The 24,124-nt window shown below is 40.2% G+C and overlaps 3 protein-coding genes across 3 annotated transcripts; all 3 read right to left on the bottom strand.

Moving 5' to 3' along the window:
• Positions 1 to 1,258: 1,258 nt before the first annotated feature.
• On the bottom strand, positions 1,259 to 1,862 carry LOC125540806 (E3 ubiquitin-protein ligase RHA2A). Its single transcript, XM_048704360.2, has one exon. The coding sequence runs from the start codon at positions 1,787 to 1,789 to the stop codon at positions 1,454 to 1,456; it is 336 nt and encodes a 111-aa protein (XP_048560317.1). The 5' UTR covers positions 1,790 to 1,862; the 3' UTR covers positions 1,259 to 1,453.
• Positions 1,863 to 4,039: 2,177 nt separating this feature from the next.
• LOC125535356 (uncharacterized) lies at positions 4,040 to 17,497 on the bottom strand. The gene is made up of 18 exons (XM_087542949.1): positions 17,198 to 17,497; positions 16,795 to 16,961; positions 15,835 to 15,973; positions 15,158 to 15,309; positions 13,929 to 14,012; positions 13,778 to 13,840; positions 11,999 to 12,136; positions 11,717 to 11,920; positions 11,003 to 11,119; positions 10,311 to 10,360; positions 8,282 to 8,444; positions 8,062 to 8,184; positions 7,531 to 7,659; positions 7,336 to 7,434; positions 5,852 to 5,941; positions 5,632 to 5,716; positions 5,224 to 5,354; positions 4,040 to 4,453 (listed from the first exon to the last, which is right to left on the bottom strand). Exons 2-18 carry the CDS (start codon positions 16,909 to 16,911, stop codon positions 4,298 to 4,300), a joined length of 2,040 nt encoding a protein of 679 aa, XP_087399075.1. The 5' UTR covers positions 16,912 to 16,961; positions 17,198 to 17,497; the 3' UTR covers positions 4,040 to 4,297.
• Positions 17,498 to 20,900: 3,403 nt separating this feature from the next.
• LOC147983448 (uncharacterized protein At2g29880-like) lies at positions 20,901 to 21,880 on the bottom strand. Its single transcript, XM_087539506.1, has 2 exons — positions 21,527 to 21,880; positions 20,901 to 21,443 (listed from the first exon to the last, which is right to left on the bottom strand). The coding sequence occupies exons 1-2, from the start codon at positions 21,878 to 21,880 to the stop codon at positions 20,901 to 20,903; spliced, it is 897 nt and encodes a 298-aa protein (XP_087395632.1).
• Positions 21,881 to 24,124: the final 2,244 nt, after the last annotated feature.

The following is a 24,124-nucleotide window of genomic DNA, read 5'->3' as shown; positions in this document are numbered from 1 at the left end:
CTGTTCTGGTGCGTTGGTTCCATGGGGCCTTAGCACGACGACTTCCCGACTGTCTACTACAACAATGTTTGCCCGGCTCTGGCGAGGGAGCGGCGATGACAGCGGCGCGCCTTCGGCTCGCTTCAGTGCTTGTAGTCGTCGCTAGGTGGTCTACGGTTCTGGATGTAATTTTTATTATTTCTAATGTCCATTGTACTACTATGATTAAAGATGAATAGATTGAAAGTTTTTCCGGAAAAAAAAAAGTCTCACTGTGTATCCAGCCATCCGACCTCAAGACATGTAGCTGTTTCGTGGGGTTGGCTTGGGTGAAAGTGTGTGAGTGTTTTTTCTTCCTTTTTCTTCATACAGGTCAAATTTTTTCGCCTCATTCATTAATTAAGAGAAAACAAAGTTTGTTACATAGTCCCAAATTACAAGTTGTTACTCTCTGGGCATAGTTGTCCCCAAATTTTTCACACCTGCGACCATCCAAGGTAAAGCTTCATTCTTTTTTGTTCTCTCTTGCTAACACAACTTTTTGCGGGTACTTGCTAACACAAGTATGTATTGCTATTTCGACCCGTCACAAAACTGTTTTTTTTAGGATCTTTTGCCTCTCAATTATAACTCTATGGTTTTTTTAAACACCTCTCCATAGAGTGCTTAAATAAAATGTCATTACAACCGTTCATAACAGCAAGTGTCACACACAACTATTAAAAAGAAGACCGTCCGATCTACTACAAAAGTGAACTTAGCAATCCCCTCGCCAAAAAAAAGCAATCTCATGCGTCGCTACATTGGCCTTCCTATTAATTTTAGACAACTTGAAGTTGTTCAGACACTTGATGATGCCAAACACTTCCTTCTTGAGGTCAACGAGTGGCGATCTGTCAAACTTTCTTTTGCAAGGAAAGAAGACACAAATGCACAATCAGTTTCAAGATAATTGGCATGTTAACTTTTTAGCCCCGAAAAAAACTAGTGTCAAAAACGTCCTTATATTATGGGACAGAGGGAGTACTTGTTACAAAAAAAATGAATTCTCTCATGACTTTCGGAAAGATTAGAGTATATGGTCGAATTGGTCATGGGCTAACCACCGCTAGCTAATATTTTTGTGCTCCAAAAGGCGGGACTAAAAATTAGGAACGTGCAAAAGTTTCTGTTTCTTTATCTCCAAAGGCGACGCGTTAGTCGCGGCGCTGAGCTTTACAGCGAGAGATACAGTTTGAAATATTTTTTCCAATCTTCCATGCAGCGAGTAATACACATCTATAGCATGCATATGTATCCAAAATTAAGGTTAGTAGAAGGTCGATCGTGCTTCTTATTTACACCCACATTCGTAGAGGGATAAACCTCAAATACAAAACTTGCAAGAACGTTTGCTACCTAGAACCCTAGCTACATGTGTCATGAGAAAACACGAGGAGCGAAGAGCGAAAAGAAACATCGTCGTCGATCTGTCTCAGAACCCTGGGACGAGCATGGTGGAGAACCAGATGACGAGGTCGTCGGCCAGGGCGCCCTCGCCGGCGTGCTTGGCCGCGGCTTGCCTGCCGTTGCCGTCGGCGACGTACACCCGGCAGAGCGGGCACGTCCGCTTGCAGAGCGCGAGCCACCGGTCGACGCAGTCCCGGTGGAAGGCGTGCTCGCACGGGAGCCGCCTGGTGGCCTCGCCGGCGCGGATCCTCGAGAGGCAGACGCAGCACTCCTCGCCGGCCGCCGGATGCTTCGCCGCCTCCTCCGACGACGGCGTCTTGATGCAGAGCATCTTGGAGATGTAGGAGAGGAGGTAGCTCATGATGCGAGAGTGAGATCGATCGAGCTGGTGTGGTGTTGGGTAGAGGAGGGCATATGTAATGGGGTCTTAGGTCGGGGGTCAGGTGGGCTGCTGCGGACGCTTTGTTGGTGAGGGTGGTTGCTACGCTACTTGCCACTGTCCGAGTGTGTTGGGAGATCCCCGTTGGAGAGGGTGCACCTACACTACACTTCAACTTTATTTTCTTTAGCGCCACCAAACCCTGGATAAAGCAAGTGATTTTGCACACACACAAGACATGGACGGACGGACGGAGGTTCGTACGTTCGTTCGCGGCCGGGAGCATGTCGCTCTCAGGGGAGAAAAGCAATGTAGGAATCAAGAAATGCGCAACATTAGGGTTTTTTGTGTTGCAGGGACAAGCATTAGTTGATGTGTCCATTTCCATTGCAGGGCCCGCATATTTTTTTCCTTGACATAAAGTTGACACCGATATCGCCTGATAACACAAGGCAATGTTCGTGTACATGAGTCAAAACAAGTAGCACACCAATGTACAGCACCAACATACGACCGCGTCCCCTAGTACTAAACCAAAGCATAACCACCTCAAAACGGGCTTTTTTTTGTGAAACTCCCATAGAGCAAGTATAATAAAGTGGGTGATCCTTGTTCCTTTTCTTTGACTTGTACTATTACATTTCTTTCCCAAAAGTCCTATTCTGATCCCAAGCTCAAATGCATCTTGATGAACAGTAAAATCAAAGAAACAGTAAAAAAATCAAAACATTCTGAATTTTTTTGTGGTAAGCTTTGAAAAATGTTTTGTATGCTCAACAAATTTCAGCATGAAATGACATTCGTGGAAGTCGTGGCAAAAAAACAAAATCAGTACTCCAAAACGTTTTCGAAACAAGCATTTTTGGAGTATCAATTTTATTTTAGTTTTGCCACGACTTTCACGAATGTCATTTCGTTCTGAATTTTTGCAAGCGTACAAAACATTTGCCAAAGTTTACCATAAAAAAATCAGAATTATTTGAATTATTTTACTATTTTTTCTATTTTACTGTTTATCAAGGTGCATTTGAGCTCAGGAGCAGATACTATTACATTGTAAATATACCTTATGTCTTTTAAATGCATGATTCATTATAACAATATAAAGAACAGAGGCACCAAATAAAGCTTAGGGCATCTCTAACAAATCCCTAAAAGCTCGGCCGCCTGTTATTTTCCAACAGATTTACGGTACGCACAAAAAACCGACCTGTTAGTTTCCCATATGAAAGTTGAAATTATGTCGCATGTGTTTAACAGATTTATTCTTTCTCGTCGTCTGTAGTATCCCATAAACGAAATTTGCAGTCCCATGGTTTGCGAAATATGCTAGAGATGCTCTTAGCTAGATGTGTTATAGTTGACTTGATCAAATTTTAAAACAAAGGAAAATACCCACACGAATCTTCGCGTAAAATCAATGACATAGGACTTCAATGTGCAATACTTAGGGAACATTTAGATGTGCTTTAGCAAAACTATTTTTTTAAATGCACAATTTTAGGGCATTACACACCCAAAAAAATACCAATCCATATCTTTAGCGTGTTATTATGTACTTGAGCAAAAATATAATAAGTAACTCTTGCCCGACAAGCCAGAAATACGACGCCTTCAATAGGAGCTAAACCACTAAGGGATAAACCACTGTAATTTCTCTAACAACTTGCTCTATGGTTTGACATGACCATGCTGTTACCATTCTGAACACATTCCCCACCACTGCGTACTTGCGATAGTCAATGCAACTATGATGTGTGTTCTTAAGTTTATTGAAGAACATGACGTTCATATAAGGGTTAAAGTATCTAGCGCTCCCAGGCCTAGGGTGCTCCCGGTGCTCCGATGCGAAAAACATTTTTTAAAATGTTCAAAAAATTCTGAAAAAAATGCAGCACATCGACGGAACATCGATGTCTCTTGTCACAAAATTTCAAATCAAAATTCAAAACATTGCTCGAGATACAAAAATGACAAATTTGACATCAATGTGATAATGGGCCAAAACTAAAGCCCAACTTATGTTTTTGTATCTCAAGCAATGTTTCAAATTTTGATTTGAAATTTTGTGACAAGAGACATTGATGTTCCATCGATGTGCTGCATTTTTTCAGAATTTTTTGAACATTCTAAAAATGTTTTTCGGACATTTGAAGCACCGGGAGCACCCCAAGCCTGGGAGCACTAGATATTTTCCCTCATATAAGGATAGGGCAAATAAAACAGACCCCATTGAAAAAAGTGCCGATAAAGCTATTCAGAAGTATAGACCAAATGATAATGATATCAAGCATTGATGACACACAATAAGAGATATACAGGACTCTGGAACGATACATGTACAATGGCCAATATGACAAAGCATTGAAAAACTTGTGTAGTGACCGCTGTTGTTTAATTGAAGTCAAAAATTGATTATTGCTAAATACACAGGCTACAGTGGCCAGCCGGCATTGTTGATTCTAGTTCAGAAGACCAAGATTATTCGCCTTATCCCCTCCTTCTGTGCTGGTGAGCCATCTTCTCGGCGTGGGCCTTCCTGTCAGCGTGGGCCTTCCTATCAGCGTACATTGGAAGGCTACTGATCTCATTCATCTCGCCCAGGAGCTTGTCTTCAGTAATGTTATCCGTGATGCTCCTCATCACCTGTCCATATGTATCACAATGGAAATTGTCAGATGGTATGGTGATTATGTTTCTCATTCTCTTCATGTCTGCACAGAAGGAGATGGGAGTCAAATTGCACGGTAGATTCTATGGCTCTATGGCATGCAAAGAATAGCGATGGTCTGCAATAGGAAGAAGGTAAAATGCAATGGCAATAAATGTATTAAATTGGAGAGCTCAAAATTTATCAACCATCACAAATCAACATCATTTGACTACTATTAAACATTACGAATTGTGTACCTGATTGCAAATTGACAACCTAACCATGAACCGACCATGAAAGATTAACTCAGCACAGAAAATGTACGTTTTGATTAATTTAGTGATCACATGATTCTCATGAATGCAAAATCACAATCTGTCAGTCAGAATGTAGCCTGCAACAGTCAGGACTGGGTATGGTCAATCTGATCTCCGTCCCATAATCGTGTTGAATTATGAAGACAATGTACTACTCCCTCCGTCCCATAATATAAGATCATTTTGCAAGCTAAAACAGCTTACAAAACGATCTTATTATGGGACGGAGGGAGTACAAAACTATGATTAATGTGCAAAACGGGGCCTGTAGCCTGCGCCACTCGTCCAATCTCTCTATACTGTGGATCACCAAGATACTGAACTTTGTAGGTGTGCATAACATGTACTGAACGACCTGGATATTGACACTAGTTTTCAGCATGATTTGGTTCGGGAAATCAAGCATGGCCATAGAGAGGGAGGGAGGCAGGGAGGAAGGGAAGTGCCTTTCTGTAAGTATTGATATCATTAGGAGTTGATTTATCTGCTCGGATTCGCATGCAGAACCAGCAGTCCTCCTGTTTATTCCAAGAGCACTCAACAATTTTCCCTGATATTGAAGATGGATCTACATCATCTGCAGAAGCTCCAGCATAAAACCCACATTTAGACCAAAATGAAATCACATTGCAGCAAAATTGTCTGCTTCAAGAATTGAGACATGATGCCTCAAGAAAAAACTGTAGTGGCAGATTCTATTTGAAGACAACATCATACAAGAGCCATAGTTGAAGACTTAAAGTTACCACGTATGTCAAGATTTTGAAACACTTAATCAATGTATTACAAATATAGTAACGCTGCACGATTGTGCTAGGGAACGGTTGAAAAAGGTATTACAAAAACATCCTTACCAGGAAATACCACCCGGGTACCATCCATAAGTTTCTTTTTGCCTCTCTCGTACAGAAAAATAAGCTGGCGGTTTTCACTACCGGTCTGCAGCATTTAGAAATTAGAACGATGATAAATTGGAAACAAAACTCAGCAGGACACATCCACATGAACAGATTCAACACCAAAAGTAGTTCTGTTTTAATATTTAACATTCAAGAGTATGACAAGCACACAAACCTCAAACAAAAAGTCAACTGAATTCATCTCTGGGTACTTCCATTTTAGCAGACCTTCGTGTGTACGATTCACGTATGGATCATCCCAGCCCTATATTGAGAATAACAGAAACACTTAACATATGAAGAAAATGGAAGGGGAAAAAGCATCGTTAAGCATATAACTTGAAATGCATGAAGAAATACATGGACTGATAAATAACAGCTGCATGGAGGCAGCTTTAGCTAGGTTTTCTCAAGTGACACAAAAGTTCATTTTAGCCAATATGTCACTAGTGACTCATCAAAAAGTCAAACATAGTCTTGTTATGAAAATCAGGGCTGGGGCGGGGTATGCCCTTGAATTAACTGCAGCTATTTTCAGTGCACAACTGTTCCTAACTGCATGTCATTAGCATGCTTTAGGGCAAGATTTATATGGATGATAAAGGATGATTGCTCTCAGTAGAGATCGAGTCCTTTGTTACTTACTCCCTCCGTTCCGAATTACTTGTCGCAGGTAGGGATGTATCTAGATGTATTTTAGTTCTAGATACATTCATTTCTGCGACGAGTAATTTGGAACGGAGGGAGTACATGTCACCGAAACATTGTTATTACTATGCAGGAAGTTAAACTTGGAACATGACCACTTCTAGAACCAGTCCAGCGATAAGAGCCGGACGGCCAGACATACGCGCGGATACAGGTATTCCGCAGCATCCCATATTTTCTCAATCGAAAAAGAAGGGGAAACAAATCGGGATAAGGCAGATACAGTGTGGACACAGTGGGGACTCAGAACCAGCCTCCAGCGACCGCGCTGGCGCCGCCTAGACTCGACGACGCCGCTGCCGCCTGGACTCGCTTCTCTAGTTGCCGGCTCGCCGCCGCCGTTTCCCCCAAGCCCAGCTCTCCCCCTGACAAAGAACATCCAGGCAGAGAGGAAGATGGCAAGGCATCTAAGGACGAGGAAGACGCTATGGGCAGGGAGAAAGATGGGGAATGTAGCCGCCAGTGAGGAAGAAGATACAGGCGGCGGCGCGGTCTTTTCATCTGCTCTCAGGCGGCTGGAAGAAAAGAGAACGGTTGGAGGAGCTGACTAGTCTAGGGTTTTCAGAAGCTGGGTCTTATATGGGCTCTGAGTGGAGAGCTACATGAGCCTGAGTGGAGGGTTCGTATGGACTGCCCAAAGACTTTTACCAATAGAAATGAGGCAATATATATCCAGTCTACTAACAAAAAAGTTTATCATCTAAAAATTATCATTAATTATTATATGCTGTTTATTCTTTGAAGTACCTATATACCCTGCCATATCCCTGAATGGCTGTTTTTGGAGAAGTATCCCGTGTCCCCGTACTCCTATCCCCGTGTCCGTAACTAACACCGTATCGGTGCTTCTTAAGTACTACAAAATTGTTCTTAATTTACAATTTCTACATTCCAATTTCCATGGACGTAGACCATCACGTATCAAAGCAAGAAACGACAAGACCACCCTACCTGAAATATAAGCCCATCAGATTCATGTGAAAGCGCTGGAATAAACTCCTTGAGTAATTTCTTCACCGTGGAAAGCAGCCAAAAATCCTTTCTCCTTACCTGATAAAAACCAAATATCAGAGAACTGTTTATGGTTATCCACTGAAAATCGTACTACAATGAAATAAACAAAATAATCCATCCAGATTTAGGTACCGAAAAAAGTTCCAGGTCATATCTATATGATGGATTGCCTTTCAGACCAGTTTCAAACTGCTTTCTCTCATAGATGCGTGGACGAATAATTTCATCCTCAAGTAGCTTCCACCTGTCAGAAAAGGGCAACTGCATCCGAAGATTAAATAAAATGCGGTCACTACAGTGCAGAGTAATGCAAATGCTTAAACTTCAGAATCATCATATATTCATATATCTACGTAGATTGAAAATTTACAAACAAAATATTGCATCAGTGATTATCCAGAAATTAAGAGCTTACTTCAATCAATCAAAATAATATAGCTATATTCTTATCAATCACTTCTGATTAACTTGTAGTGCATTATACTGTATTATTATCTCAACAACAATGATTTCCTGTGAAAGGTCAATGAGATCTCTGGTACTCATGCCACAACCCCAAAATAGATGAAATACCCACACAAAAATAAGGTGTATAGACGTCATCAATTGGGAAGGTGATAAAATGGCAACTTAAGTTAATGATAACAGATTTGAAGTTTCTACCTTGACTTTGGAGGAGAAATTAATCGCCATTAGATCATACGCTAAGTACCTCCGCTTCAATCCACCACCTGGTATGGTGTCTACAACCATTTCTCCATCGATCAATGTAAAGTTGTGGAAACCCTTGAGTTAGGAAAACAGAGGTAAAGTAAAATTCTGCAATATAATGAAAGAAAAACATGCACTACGCCTGTTATCCAAACCAAAAGTGAGGTCTTACATCATTAACATTCCTAATAGGAAAACGCATCTGAACTCTTCTAAAGCAGAAGTTCCGGTCTATTAAGAAACAGCCATCCCGCATTATAAGCATCATGTATCGTGTTCCATCAGCTTTCCATGTAGCATAATAATATCTTTGCCTCAGAAGTTGCAGGTTCTCACTTGAAATTGAGACACAAAAGAACACGAGTTAGAGTAAGGGCCAAAAGGCCAAAACAGAAGCAAGAACACTATAACAGCTATTATTTCTTAAAGGGCGAGACTCTTGTATTATTTTTCTAATTAAAGAATGATTGCTTCTGTTGAACCTAGCTGAAACTAGTTGATGGCGGACCAACCTTTTCTTTTATTATAATTACATCGACACGCGTAACATTTTTCTTCTCCATTTTTCACTTTCAAGCAAAAAAAAAATACAAATACGGCACTAGTTGGCCGTAACAGTATAGAGTGGAACGGCAGAAGGCAATTGTAAGACCTAACGTTCAGTGCTTAGGGAGGGTATTACATTAAGCATGCATGGTGTATGTATGTATTTCGATGACATAGGCACTCTCTTGAATGCTGCCACATATGCTATATAAGGATGTGCACCAAAAATGGCAACATTATTAAACATTAAACGCGCAGTAGAATGCATCAACATGCAGTAGAATGCATCAACTATACCACAAGAGGAATACTCTTCGCCATGGAAAAAGTACCAGTCGGAGCAGCAAAAGGAGGTGGCTAGGCATTAAGATTGGTTTTTAGGAATGCACGGCACAAAAGGATGAAGCAACATGACCTTGGACCAGGAGGAGGAACTTAAGTAGGGTGTCATCTCATCAACTCACCATTGGGTTGTTAGGCGACAGAGAGCGGTGGATATGAGATAAGATAGCAAGAACACAAAATGGAGAGCAAGAGGAACTGATGAGAAAGGTAGGGAGTTTATGCAAGTTTTACCCAAGGAAATGAGGCTATAGTACTGGACTATCCATACTCCAGTTCCAGTAAAAGGTTGGACTTGGTTCCTGATTCTAATTATGTTTATCCTTTCCTCTAGCTTCATTCACCTGTTTTTTGTTCAACAAAGCCTTGGAGGCTTATAAATTAGAGCTATATGGTCAAACGATACTTGCATGTGCCATACTTAGGATTTGCATGCCCTAGTTGGAATGCGCTCTGTGTAGAATTACATTCTCTTTCTCTACTATCTATTTGGCACATCAACCATTCTTGACTGCAGAAAATTGCCTCAAACAATGCTCTGTCATCAAATTATAGCCAGTCAACTAATCCCGATTCCCGAATCAAATTTGACAGATGAGAGGTAAGAGACAGAGATACATCTAAACAGAAGATACATCTCAAGGAGCAAAATGAACATCAAGGTTATTCCAGACATAAATGTTGTTCTCTGAACCTTAAAAAGACAAAGGGCGTCAATCGACATGTTTACTTATATAAATAGTACACAGAAGGGTGTAATTGGGTTATTCAATATGAGGTGAGTACTGACTATTATTGCTTGACAAATCGAACAAACAGCATCTGCATTGGGTTAGAGTCATGTAACCATATTATTCCATCAAAGAAAAATAACCACTGCATGCTAAAGCAAATTCTACAGCTATCACCTAGACATATTTCTTCCTTATATGGCAGCCATCTGTAGCTTTACTCATAAGAATTATTCCAGGGGCAAACATGCAACTCCCTTACTTAGTATATAATATAATGTTACTATATGCACAAGGCATATTGCCTATTGGCTTCTACAAAGTGCAAAGAAATATAAGTGACCACAACAAAGTACAACAAATTTATGTAAAATGCCTCCGAATCATGCATGATTGCATACATAATAAGAAGCTAATGCCTTAACTTGGGGTATATGCTTGCCCTTAATTGTGTGCTCATCTCCAGTACGACATGATTTAGCATATAGTGGGGATATTTGGTAGGAAACTCCCTAAGAGAACATGCATTTGTACAGCAAGACCACTTTGCACAAACAGCATCTAAATTGGATTAAGTGATACCTGTTGAGGGAAACTGGATGAGATCCTGGAAATTGAGCATTAGCTCTACCCTGGAAAGCAAAAGGGTAGCAGAACACTGTAAGAAGCTTGCTTTTGTGGGCACAATGATTATACAGGGACAGTGTGGTAAGTTCAAAATAAAGGGATGGCTACAGTTAAAATAAAAAGATACGAAAGAAAACAAGACAGTGAAACACAATGGATATGCACATAAAAACAAACTTCAGTGAAATGATCTCCAACACCAGCAGAAGAAGTTTTCATTGTTACACCTATTCATCGAAGCTACAGCCACTAATAAATTAAAAATGGATGTTCATAGATTCTTCTGTGTCAAACTTCAAAAATTACTTGATACGAGACGAGTTAACCATCTGTGTTTGCAACAAGTTAACTGAATTCAGATTTTGATCAAATAAGATTCTTGAAACCATAGTACCATAGTAATCAAAATAGAGCGGAACTTTGTAAACTGGTTTGAGAAAATGAAAGTAGTGATCGTATAATCAACATAGCTATGAGTACATACATAGTGGCACAGTGACAAGCCCAAACTACGCAAATGGAAGTGCTGATAACATTTTTCTGTCAGCATACAGCAAAGGGAACTACGTCATTAACAATTTTAGGGGTGGGGATGACTGGGTATGTGAAAGATGTGACTAAGAGCAAAAGACAGGTTTAAAACTTACATTGGGTACAAAATCAAGCAACTTGAAACATATGCCACGCAAGATATCTTGCTGGTCAAAAGGTACAGCATCCCCTAAGACATCATCGTTAGTAATGGCCTTGTCATCTACGGGATCCTACAATAAGCAGGAATATTTTGACAAACATTAGCAATATAAGAAAATGTTGTACGGAACGATTGATATTTGAGTAGAACCCTGGACCTATCTAGTAAAAAGGATAACAGATTCACAAGGAAACAACATATGAGATGGCATGTAGGTGTTATCCAAATTCAATGTGACCCATGCAAACTTTGTAAGCTTCCAAAAACATCCTAAAATACTGTTTCATTGGCTAATAAATGTGTTAGTGATTGGTGGATGTAGGGGGAAATGTATTATTTTGCTTGGCTAAACAGTTCCGTAATATTTCATGTCATAGACAACAGTACATGAAAGGACCTTACTTCTCCAAAGTACAATCAAAATCCCTTAAAATGTTGCTGGCATATAGAAAATATCTAACCAGCGGTTTTGACCATGTTCTAAATTTTGCATGCAAAGTTCACAGGAATACAAATGCTAGTTTACACCTTACACTACATGCGCCCCATATGCAATTATTCTTTTAAAACAAATTTATTAGCTGTAGATTGTCAAATCATCTTATAATGTTGACCTGAGTAGCAATAACACAGAATTGTCCAAACATGTACTGGAATTAACACCTACTGGTGATGGTGCAGGCTCGCCATTGTCGTCATCGTCGTCCTGCTTAGCTTCACCATTCAAATCAAGATCAGAAGGCCTCTTCCATTCCGGTGTCGGTGGACATGTGATACTTTCAGGAATTTCATGATAAAATGTATACAGTGCTTGAATGTAGTCGGTTTTATATATTCCTGGAGGCCGTCTTTGAGCAAATATATTTAAAGCCTAGCAAACAAAAGATTTAGCCAAGGAAACAAAAGGAAATATTACAATAAATTACATTTGAAGCATAAGTTGTCTCACCTCAGTAACACTAGACAGTTGTGTGCGCATTAGGTAATGAACAATCATAAAGCCAGTACGGTTATGCCCATGAGTACAATGAACAAGTACGTATTTGGGATTTCTTGATGGCTTCTGGCGCTCATGAAACGCCAACACCTAAAATTTAGCATCGATCATCAGCTAATAAATTAGGTTAAAGGAAATTTAGCATAGATTGTTTAAAGAAAATTTGCTGCAATTAGGTTATCAATATTCTTGTCTATGTGTTCCAACGGGAGAGACTACAAGTGTACACACTGAGTGTAGCCCGAGAAAGTTGTTCCGGTATGAATACTCAAAATATATATAATAAAATAACTCATGGATCATCTTACATCATTGCAGTGATGCTCCAGTATTATTTCATGATTTTTTAGAACTTTTAAACCGTTAAAAACTTAACTAGTTCCCCTTACACAAGTGATAGCCACATTCTTGCCTAGGGAACACAACACAGCACTTATGAAATTTCACATACAGACAAGTATTTCTACAAACTACATAAAAAAGCCATCGATAAGTTCAGACGATATCTATATCTACTAGCATTTCTAAAATGCACGAGTTGGTTGGGATACTTTTGATTTGAGCCGTCCAAAAGACTAGGGGAGGATATATAACATGTCCACAACCATTGGGTGGGTAACTCTGAAATTAGATTAAAGTTTTTGGACGGCTCATATCAGAAGTATCCCAACCAACTCATGTATATTGGTATGGATATGGATATTGTACTTGCGGTCTTCCGAGTACAATGATCCAATGGATGTGTGGGCAAGAACTTTTGCTTACTGGTTCTTTATGAGATATTTCTTTAAAAAAATGAGTTCCATGTTTTTCTCTGAAGAAAATTCTGAACAATGTCTCTTGATTCAACATAATTACAATGATCAATATATATGGACTTATTTTCTTTTGTGCCTGTCATATGTTGCCATCTAATATCTACTAGCATTTCTAAACAAGGTTTCTGAACTACATGTTTTTTATAGTTTTCTTCCACATAACAATATGGAATGTAAGAAAGCATCCAAAAAATAAGACAATATACTTAATTACTTATAGATGTTAAGATAGCTAGTTTTTTTCATGTTTCGACTAAAGTCATGCTTTTCACGTGTGTGGTTACTAGTATTTTAACAATTGTGGATGGCTGAATGAAGAACAGCAGGTGCAAGCATACAATTGATCTGGTATCATTATTAATTTATTAGACTTCCACTATTTTATACTAACAACACATAGGCACTTAACCTAACTATCAAGTGCGACACATACGCAACATATGTTATGTAACAATTTGTGGATGGCTGAATGAAAAACAGCAGGTGCAAACATGCACTTGATCTGGTATCATTATTAATTTATTAGACTTCCGTTCTTTTATACTAACAACACATAGGCACTTAACCTAACTATCAAGTGTGACACATACGCAACATATGTTATGTACTCCCTCCGTTCCGAATTACTTGTCGCAGGTATGGATGTATCTAGATGTATTTTAGTTCTAGATACACCCATTTCGGCGACAAGTAATTTGGAACGGAGGGAGTAGCAACTACAGTATAGAGCACCATGTTCAAAACCTTGACAACAGGTGTTCACCATTTTTTTCCAGCAGTCCATTTCAATAACCAACAATTAAAAAAATGCCCAGAAAATTAAAAGAAGATTTGAAGTTTACATATTCATGTCTAACCAAAAATACATCAAAAAGCATAGTGGCAAGGTCATCAAACTAGGAATATAGGTTACCTCATACACAAACGTGTTAACAGCTTCATTTTCTGGTACAGCATCTCTACCCCTGCAAGCAATCTGAAATGAACAGAAATGTCACAGCAATTATTTTTTTATTAATGCTGGAATATACATATTACTATGTAAACTGAGGTCTCACTCTCACCTTGACATGTTTAGTACCTTGCTTCGTCCACTCTGCTGGTGAATAGTACCGAGAGGTATTTGTCAAGTCAATCACCAAACCTATCTGATAAAATAGCAGGGGGGTATAGTTAATACAAGCAACAAGCTATAATGTGCTCCAAATTGATCAAATCAAGTACTCATTATGTATGTATAGCTCTCTTCAATAGCAAATAGCTAGAAGATAAGAAAAGAGACAATCAGCAGAAAGTATGTCAATTGAGAATTTGATACTTCAAGCAACTGTTACAACTCCATGAGTACAAGTGTACTGTAAATTGCATTTATGATCTAATAAGTTTACCTTTACTGTGGCTAGAAAGACAGGCCTTTCAGCACAAATGATAAAAATAAATTCACCTCCAATTTTAAGAAACAAGAAAATCAATTTACCTCTGTTCAGTTATGATTGCAAATGCCAACTAACTAGTGGTAGCGGAATAGCATAGCAGTGGAGTCACAGGATCCTAAGAATTTGAGCAAAAGAATATCTTACAAAGAAACTGGCATAGAAGTCCAAAATATCACTAAAACGTCACTGCCAGAAGCTATTTAGCTCTTCACCCGTAAGGGACCATACAGAGTGCTTGGTATATTTTCTCTAGCTCCAGTACTTGTTAACTAGTCAATCAAGACATGCAAGCATGTCGATATTATCTTTGTTCCCTGCCATATACTATGCTCTTTTCAGAAGATCTATTTTTTGCTTCAACAAGTATTTCAAAACGTCCATACTTTAGATCACCTCCTCTAAGTGTGCTTGAGGAGTCGGCATATTTGAGAAACATGTTAGCGATCCCTCTGGCCTAATATAAGCCAGCTAATCATGGATCATAGCAAACCATCGTCTTTGAAGCCTTGTTATCAATAAAGTGAAAGTTTGTAACACAAATCAAACCAAATGAATATGGAACGGAGATATATAATTCACTCAAGCAATAGGTGACATGACCATCAGTGCATAAGTGGGGGAAGTAGCACAAACATCATACACTCATACAAGAGAACAGGCAGCAATAACGACAATCATGAGTACAAACAGAGCATGTATAAAGAAATGCATGTTATTCTGTGTCATAAAAGACTTCATTCAAATATGCATGCTTCAAAGTAGGGCCAGATAACAGGAAAAAAGCACAATATCCAGCCTATAACATAATAAGTAATGGAATGTGCATTAGTGTCATGTGAGTAGAAAACTGTACTTACGTCCCTGCCAGCCTTTCTTTGTTTATTAACAACTTGTTTGGAAGAATATCTTTTTCCAGGAGGAATCGACTCATTGAATGTTTCATCCAGCGGAACTTTAGACGGTATGATTTTGTCTATTGGTTGACCAGATGCAGGGCAATCCAACCAACCTGAAAATAAGGACAATGTCAGATGCAAGGGTGAAAAATATCAAAAATCTATTTTTTTAGGCTAAGCATAAGTACTTTTTGTGATTTAGGCCTCTTTTGGTTCATAGGATAGGATTATCGTAGGAATAGGAATCTTGTAGGAAATGAGATGACATGTATCTCAAATCCTATGAGTAGGAATAGGAAACAAGATGTCATTTGGTTGACATCAAAGGAATTTTTCCATTGAGTCTAGGCTCATTTTTATTTTCCTACGAAATGTGGAGGATAGGAACCAATCCTATGTAGGAATAGGAATCCATTCCTATGAACCAAAGGGCTCTAAAGGAAAAAATCCTATAAGAATCCTATCCTCTAGAATTCCTATGAAATTCCTCCAAACCAAAGGAGGCCTTACTTAGCATAAGTATACAGGATAGTAATAGTTTAATTAAGAACCGACGAACAAGAATACAAGAACAAGACGTAACCATGGGACAATTCGACATGATTCACAAGAATATGACTTTCAGATACAACACATACCCTGAGGTGTCTCTTTAACTCGTTTGTATCCGCCAATCTTGTTTTGGGTCACATGATCATTCCTAACCTGTTGTGGTCGCGGCCTTGGTCCATCATCTGGTTGATCTCTCTTCAACTTTCTGCGTCGTTCTTCTCGTTCCTATGAAATACAGTAATCGCAACATAAAAAAGGGTACCAATGAGACCATAATTAATTATATTCCACTTTGCAGCTTTGCTGTTCTATAGAACGCCAAACAACTTACAATTTAATAACAAATAGAGCCACATGAGATTTTTTAGGGAAAATACAAAGAGGGACACATACAGCACAACCCACAACCACCACTCAGACCATCTGATCACCACATGCACACACACACACACGTTGACATCTGGTACACACAACAAGAAAATACTGGACACCCCACTTGACGTGACCACACGCTGTTCCACTTAACATGATGAATGTGTAGTCAAATTAAATATGACAGACTGTGCCGGTCCTAGAGACCGAATACAGGTGATAGAAAGAACACCTTCTCTCTTGCCATAGGCCACAACCAGATCCCAGAACTACATAAGCTGAAAGAAACATAACCGAAAGCATGAAAACAAATGTCGCATGGCTACCAATAGAAGTGACATGATGACATAGTTATCTTCAGGAGAGACAATACCATGGTCCTTACACTGCGAGTTATTATAACCTAATAACACACCTCTTAAAAGGTAAAAGTCACATGTAGCATAGTTACAAACGACAGAGTTCAAAACCATGCCCTCGACTCAAGGAGGACCTTCAACTAATGCTGCTAAATACACCATCAATTATATTATATTATATATGCATATCTTGCAGTTTACGATTATCACCACCGAAGTAGAAAAGCAATCAGCTGATGACACTAAGCTCCATCTATACAGATCAGATGCATGTGCGTGATTCATTTTATGGCCAGAAGAGATGATTTTATTTACCCTTCTCATAATCTCAACAGCAGACTCGACATGATCTTCATCGTCCTGTCCAAAATCAAGCTCAACTGGCTCTTCATGGTCATCTTCCTCGGGCAACGGCGATGCATTCAAATCCATTGAGGACCCTTCAATGTATCTGTCTCTAGATAACCATTAGGAACTGACACCTGATAAGAGGTGGCAGAAAGGGCGTCTTGTGTCAGACAGACTAACCAGCATAATACGCACTGGACGAACATGGTCACCTCTAAATCAGAACTAATTTTAACTGCAGTTGACGAGTGCGATGCAGTGAAGTCACGGGTGCTCATCCAATGCAAAAATCAGGAAAAAAAATTGAAGGAACAGAGGATGCGAGTGGAGGGGGAGGGGGGGTTGAGGGGAGAGGGGGAGTGGTGGCTACCTGCCGATGGACTGGTCGCCGGCGTAGCTCCGGGGCGGCGGCTGCTCCAGGGAGGGAGGGATTGAGGGAGGCGCTGCTGGCGGGAGCGGCTGCTCGGCGGAGGGAGGGAGGCGCTGGCTGAGATCCTGTACTGGCGGCGGGGCAGCGCGGGCTTGGGCCGGCTACGCGCGCCGCGGCGGAGGGCCGGCGGTGGTGGCGGTGGGGCGGTCGGTCGGCGGCGGCTAGTAACCCTAGCTGTCGCGCTCGGGGAGGAGGCCCTCCTGGTGGTTCGCTCGGGAGTCGGGAGGGAGGCGCTCTCTTGGGGGCGTCCGCTCGCTTGGGGAATAGGACGTGCTCCCCAGAGACACGTGGCAAGCATCCGTCAAGTCCAGCCCCAGCTTTTTTTTCTTCCTGCATCCCCGTTTTTCTTGCCAAAAAAATAATCCACAAATACAGCGTACGTGGTACGGAACGATAACAACAATACTGAGCTTGAGATGTCAAAAGAAAAAAAGAATACTGAGCTTGAAGCACTTCAGCCACTTAGCCAGCTGGGTGTAGCTCGGATGGTTAGGTTTTCTTTTTGGGTCAACTCAGGGTTTAAATCATAGACTTGGCATTAATGATCGTATTTTTTGAAAAAAAAAATCATGTAGGGTGTAGGGTGTAGGGTGTGTGTGGACGCCCTAGTGGTTGTTTGGATAGAGAATATTAGCGCCGAGTTTTAGGAAAACAAGTTTTAAGCAGATTTTTTGGTAAACCGGTATTATTTATTTTTTTGTGTATAATCTGTTTAACGAAAACTTTGTTTGGGTTATGGAAGGTGTAAAACCAGCGTACGCAGATCCTTGTTTGGAGACCGCTCGCCTATGGCTATTCCCTGGCTTCTAGAAAAAAAAGTATTTTCTATTCTCCTACCCCTGAACTCGTGGCCTTCCCAAAGCTGGCCACTTTCCCCAAATTGGCCGGACGGCAGCCTCCAAATCGCCGATTCGTCGTCGCCATTGCCTCCTGCCACCACCACCACTTCTCGGCAGCTCGGCCTCTTTGTGTCAAGTTAATCACTGCTCGTCCCCAGCTCGTCCAAGCCACAGCTCGCCTCTGCTCTCCCATGGACGACACGGCGCACGCGCGACGCCGGCGGTCGATTTCCCTCGATGGCTAGGTCGCCGCCTCTACCTCCACTTCGTCGGCTCCTCCATAGGCTTTGTACGGATTTGGTAGTCAGCCCGCCGGAGCCCAAGAAGAAGCACAGGGACATCGGTCTCACCTGAGTCGTCGTCAAGCGCAAGCTCGTGGTGGATACTCCGCGCCGTCCTTGGCGCCTTCGTCCTCATTGATGTCTCTATCAGCATCAGCGTACTCCATGGCCCGCCATCAGTCAAGTACATCGACGCTGTCAACAAGGTGCTCCAATTCTTCAACTACAGAAATGTGAGTACTACTTCACTTCACAGAGCCAAAAAGATACCTGATTGCGTATGAATGATCTATTATCTTTGCACATTCAGGCGCATATAGGCTAGTCAATTGATTCATTCTTTAGCTTAGCCCAACACATGGACGTTCACGCGCATTTGTACGTTTTGATCTCACCAGAAATTATGTGCACAGAGTAGTTATCTATTTCAGATTTACAAGTTCATTTTTCAGATTGTTACTACCTTTACAAGGTTAGTAGCTTAGTCTTGTCCATTTAGTTCATCAATCTCACAAACTAGAGAAGGCATACAGAGCTTTTACTGATTGCTTCATTAGGTGATTGGCATAGAATTATTATTTCAGCAGTGCTATCATCTGTAGCTGTAGAGACAGAGTGTGCTTGAATATAAATAGAATAGAAAGTTCCTGGGCCTACTAAGGAATGAAAAGATATAATGATAACTATGCAGTGTATATGCATATAAAGATCGCAATAAAATATTGCAGTGTTTAATCATCATCATCTTCTTCTTCTTCTTGCGTGGTACGTCGTTGATGATTAGTCCACAACTGTTGAGCGATGCCTGCACGTAATCGCTCACCAGCAACTCGATCATCTTCTTGTAAATTTGCGTGCCCTCTAACTTGTTGGTCACCTGTGTCAACATTTCCTTCTATACCCTCTTGTTCGAAAAGCTGAAACAACTCATCATCCCTATCAACCTTCCTAATGAAGTTATGGATGATGCAACAAGCCATAACAATTTGGACCTGTTTTTTGTAAGGATAAGGGATTCCTCCATTCCTGGTTAATATTGGAAATCGGGCTTTTAGAACACCAAAAGTGCGTTCTACAACATTCCGCAGTTGTGCATGTAGATGGTTGAACAGATCTTTCTCACTACTATACCGACGATTAGTTCCACGGAAAGAACCAATGTGATAGCGATCTCCACGGTAGGGGGCAATAAATCTTGGAGTATTTGCGTATCCCGAGTCAACAAGATAAAATTTACCTGCATGTAAAGTTTGATATCACACTCAAATTTTCTATCATATAATCATATGTTTGAGACAATGAAGATAAACTTTACTTGCATGCATGTAAAATTCATGTATTTAAAATTTTACCTTCTGGAACAACAAAGCCACCATCAGTAACAGCCCACCGTAAAACGGCCTGATCCGATGCAGAACCTTCCCATCCAGCAGCCACATATAAAAATGACATGTCAAATGACACTACCGCCATAACATTTTGAGATGGATAACCATGCCTATTTCTGTATGGAGTTTGCTTATCAAGCTTGATCTTTGCATTAATATGTGTCCCATCAATTGCTCCGATGCAGTTCTGTTGGTAAAATTGTGAATTAGAATGTAAGTTTTAAACCATTATGCAAGTCATTTGGAAAAGGAACATGTTCTTGAGATAGGATATATACCTTGAAGTATGGGTAGTACCTTTCATCGGCCAATATTTTGGTTGGAACTTCATTGGCCGGATCAGTTATGCAAACATCACGCAAACCATTTATGGCTTTTAAAACTCTCTTGAAGTGTCGACTAATTGTTTCTCCTGAATGTTGAAATCTATCCTGGAGAACACGATTCCTAACATTATGCCCAATTGTATGTAGAAATATCACTAGTTGTTCATTCACATCCATCCGTTTTGTATCCTTAAGTAAATTCCTCTCGCACAATGCATCTCGCAGTAAGTAGAAGGTGTGCTTATCAACGCGAAGTTGTTCATAAAATCTAACTGGATGCCCTTCTAACCACTCTTTAGTTTTCTGAGCACCAGTTAATTTGGAAGTACTACGTGGTGTTTTGAATAGTCTTCCAAATAGCACATATCGAAACAGTGACACTGCCGAAATGTTATGAACAACCATCTGCTCAGAATCAGAATATTCTTCATTTGCCATATCTTCCATCACTCTCCTTTAACTGATCGATAGACTTTCTGTTAAATGGCAGGACAAAAATCATGTAATGAGCGAGAGAACACCATTGCATCATTGTTGTGTCAAACCAATCAACGTAAAGGAAATATATGCCATCAATTTTATATATTCGGTTCTTTATTGATCTGAACAACATAAATATATATAACTCCAAATATCAAGAGTAGAAATTTATAATTGGATCTTATAATTAGCAAGCAACAACAACCAAATAAATATATAAAATTGCAACTGCCATTGATTGTTTGAACACAAAATTACAGAAGGATTAATGAAAAATTGCAAATATGACTTAATCTCAAAGCTCAACGGTACATTACAAGAAAACAAAACTACGCATTGTCAACCCAAAGAGATCGAGTCTCTTCATCCATCTCCACGAAAATCGCCCTTTTATTGGCTTGTTCAAATGCTTCTGCAGCTTTCAATTTTTTATTTGCCTCAAGTCCAGGCATGCTATTTAATATCTTCATACATGCTTTCACTGAGTAAGCTTCTATCTGTTGTGCTGCATTTTTCTTTGATTCAGCGATGAGGAGTGATGCGTCCGCTAGGCGATCAATTGCGTTTATAGCATCATCGGCTGATCGCTTCTGTCCCTTTGGAGGTTCTTGTGATCCACTTGCATTGCACTTCTTCTTTTTCTCTGCCTTGGTGCTATTAGGCTTTTTAGGACAAACAATAGTGGGATCATTTATTTCATCGGATTCTAGTTCTACCACCTCATTCAGATCAATTTGTGCTTTAGTTGTTTCACCTTTCCCTTTGCTAGATACATCACCGAGTCCGGATGCAGTAGAGCTCGCACATATGTCTTGCAGGTCTATCCAACTAGGCCACACTTTATCTCGGTATTCTTGAATATTCTTATCCTTCTGCGGTTTGTAAGTTCATTGTTAGTCTATTGGTCAAGTGTATGATATGGCAATTATATAAAAGTTACTATTCTTAAACTTACCAAAATGAGTTCTGCCCATTTTTCTTCTGGAGCTTTGATCATTTTGTCATCGTCATCCCAACCAAATCCTGTGTGCTTTAGAAGTCTGTCCATGGTAGCATAACAATTCCTGTAGTACTTATGGCGATTTTTTATTTGTTGCAACTCAAGTTTGTCTACCTTGGACTCATTGAACTTTTCTAGGATTTCACGCCATGCTTTTTTTGTGTATCCTGTTCCTTCCTTCCCTCCATTTAAAGTTTGATCTTTTAGTATGTTCAGCAATACTTTGTCCTCTGAAGATTTCCATGTGTGGCGCTTTGTGACCTGCTTATCGGTCTTTTCCTTCTTAATGCTTTTGATTTGGTCATCCATATTTTCCTAAAGGGAAATAAAGCAACAAAACGATTACTAGTTAAATCATTTAAGTTACACAAATACTGCAATCTTTGTTACCTTTGGCACCAATTATGATCTAAGGAAATTATCATGAAGGGTATTCCATCTACAAGGATTGCCTATATTGTAGTAAAAACTAAGACCTGACAATTTACATATGTGACTAATCTATAGGGAATAATTGTCTATTCATCACTCAAGTAAACACACAGCTGCTACAGATTTAAATTTCAATTTCGTAGTTGCATTCATGTCCTGAAAGCATGAACCTTCTTCCTACAGATTTGAGTATGCTGATCAGTTTCTGATTATGGACCTTACCTGTAGGATGACGAATCTGCAGATTGATCTCTGGTGATGGAAACAAGTTGGGGAAGAGAGATCCCTTCTCGTCCCAGCAATGGCCAGCTGCCAGTAATTGGTGATCCCAGCCTAACACCGGCGGCCAGGGAATTGGCGATCACAGCAGGGGTTAGCGGCTAGCCATTGAACTAGGTTTCCAGATCTTTTTTTGCTGATGTTTGTTGTGCCGCCGTCCAGTTTATATAGATGCGATGGAAAAAATGGCGCCTAGAACTGGCTGCGGGAGGGAAGAATTGGCGCCAATAAGTTTGTTGAGGAAGGAGCGGAGAGGAAAATGAGAGTTTTATGTAATCTTGTTTTCTCAAAAACGAGTATTAGTCTTTTTTGATAAAACGTAGTTTCCTGGCTTTGTGGAAACAGAATTTAAGTTATCCACGGTTTTGTTGGAGGGCCCAAACATGGTTTTAGTTTGTTGGGCGGTTATATGGGTCCACGGAAAACTAGTTTGGCTAATCCATCGTATCCAAACAAGGCCCTAAAGTCAAGCCACCGACTAGTGTTGGACTGATGCATCAACCAAATTCAGGTTACTGATTATTTATACATAGCCTTTGGGATGCATATTGACTCGCTTGTCTCTAATTACGGTAGCGATTTGACGTGTGTTTCTATAAGTACTTTTTTGTTCTGCTGAAGAATAATTTCTACAAGTGTTGAACTAGGAAGGAGAAAATGTGCCTCCCATATTATGCTATCTTATATTCCTGTTCGAGTATCATGATGATCGTATGTGCAGTTGTTTCCCACGAGAAGAAAATACCCGCGCCGCATAAAAGGCTCATATTCGTTATTTGCTCGGCACGTGTCCATGGAGCACGCATGGAGTAGGCAAGCCCCTCGAAAGGGGCACCTCCTGGTATGTCCAACTACATCGGACACTCGATGCATAGATTTTCTTGGTAACATGGCATGAGACATATAAAAAAAGGTATTGAGAAGGCATTCATCATGTATCGCCAACAAAAAAGAGTTTTTTAGTGTTTGTTTAATAATTCATAATATCTGGATACATATCATGAATCTATATTGAGTATGGACACACAGGGTCTCAGACATATCCATATTTGTTAGCTTCATACATGTAATAAGTTCTTTTACTACATCTCAAGTAATGGTTTGTTTGTATACAATCAATATGTGTGAGCCATTGATATTCACTACTACCTTTTTCTCTCTTTCCCTCTTTTGGTGGACGTGTAGACGTGTCTTTGTAGCATCAAGCTAAGCTAGCTAAGAGTATCAAACGAGAGTTATCAAATTCGGGTCTATACATCCTTGGACATGTCCGGATGCATCCACGGATAGTGACCGGCCGGCCCTCAAATGACCTCATTTGTAACCACAACTCCTATTTTCAAGACATCAAATACATGCAAACACATGGACGTCGATCATCACAGCCAAACAATGAGTAGTGCACATAAATACAAATTATTCGTACTTAAGAATACATAATCGAAACGTAGTGAAAACATAAAGTTGTTCATAGTGCATAACTGAAACATTAAAAGAAAAGTTTACCGATTTCCAGTGTGGATCCACATATGCTCCACGGGATCATTGAGAAGTTGCATATGCACCTGTTGATCTCGTAGTTGTCGATGCATCTCTAGAAGGTTGGCAATATGCTTCGCCTATTGTTCCGGAAGGCGGACCTGAACACCGCTTCTCAAAATTATGCGTGTGGGCTACCCCTTCACCGTCATCCTCGACAATCATATTGTGCAAGATTACACAACATGTCAGGAGCTTCCAAAGTCTCTCCGCTTCCCACGCCATTGTTGCTCCACGAACAAGACCCGAACGAACTTGGAGTACACCGAATACCCCATCCACATCCTCACCACCTTCTTGCGC

The sequence above is a fragment of the Triticum urartu genome, chromosome 2A, assembly GCF_056163025.1.
Source record: "Triticum urartu cultivar PI428250 chromosome 2A, HENAU_Tu73, whole genome shotgun sequence".
Taxonomy (NCBI): Eukaryota; Viridiplantae; Streptophyta; class Magnoliopsida; order Poales; family Poaceae; genus Triticum; species Triticum urartu.
This window is presented reverse-complemented; position numbering and strand designations above follow the sequence as displayed.

Bases quoted from the DNA above. Each gene is read 5' to 3' on its own strand.
- LOC125540806 (XM_048704360.2), bottom strand. From the start codon at position 1,789: ATGAGCTACCTCCTCTCCTACATCTCCAAGATGCTCTGCATCAAGACG.
- LOC125535356 (XM_087542949.1), bottom strand. From the start codon at position 16,911: ATGGATTTGAATGCATCGCCGTTGCCCGAGGAAGATGACCATGAAGAG. The intron at 15,974-16,794 runs GTAAATAAAATC...TGTATTTCATAG, and splicing joins CTGTTGAGATTATGAGAAGG to GAACGAGAAGAACGACGCAG. The intron at 13,841-13,928 runs GTGAGAGTGAGA...TGTTCATTTCAG, and splicing joins AAGGTACTAAACATGTCAAG to ATTGCTTGCAGGGGTAGAGA.
- LOC147983448 (XM_087539506.1), bottom strand. From the start codon at position 21,880: ATGGATGACCAAATCAAAAGCATTAAGAAGGAAAAGACCGATAAGCAG. The intron at 21,444-21,526 runs GTAAGTTTAAGA...TACAAACCGCAG, and splicing joins AATGGGCAGAACTCATTTTG to AAGGATAAGAATATTCAAGA.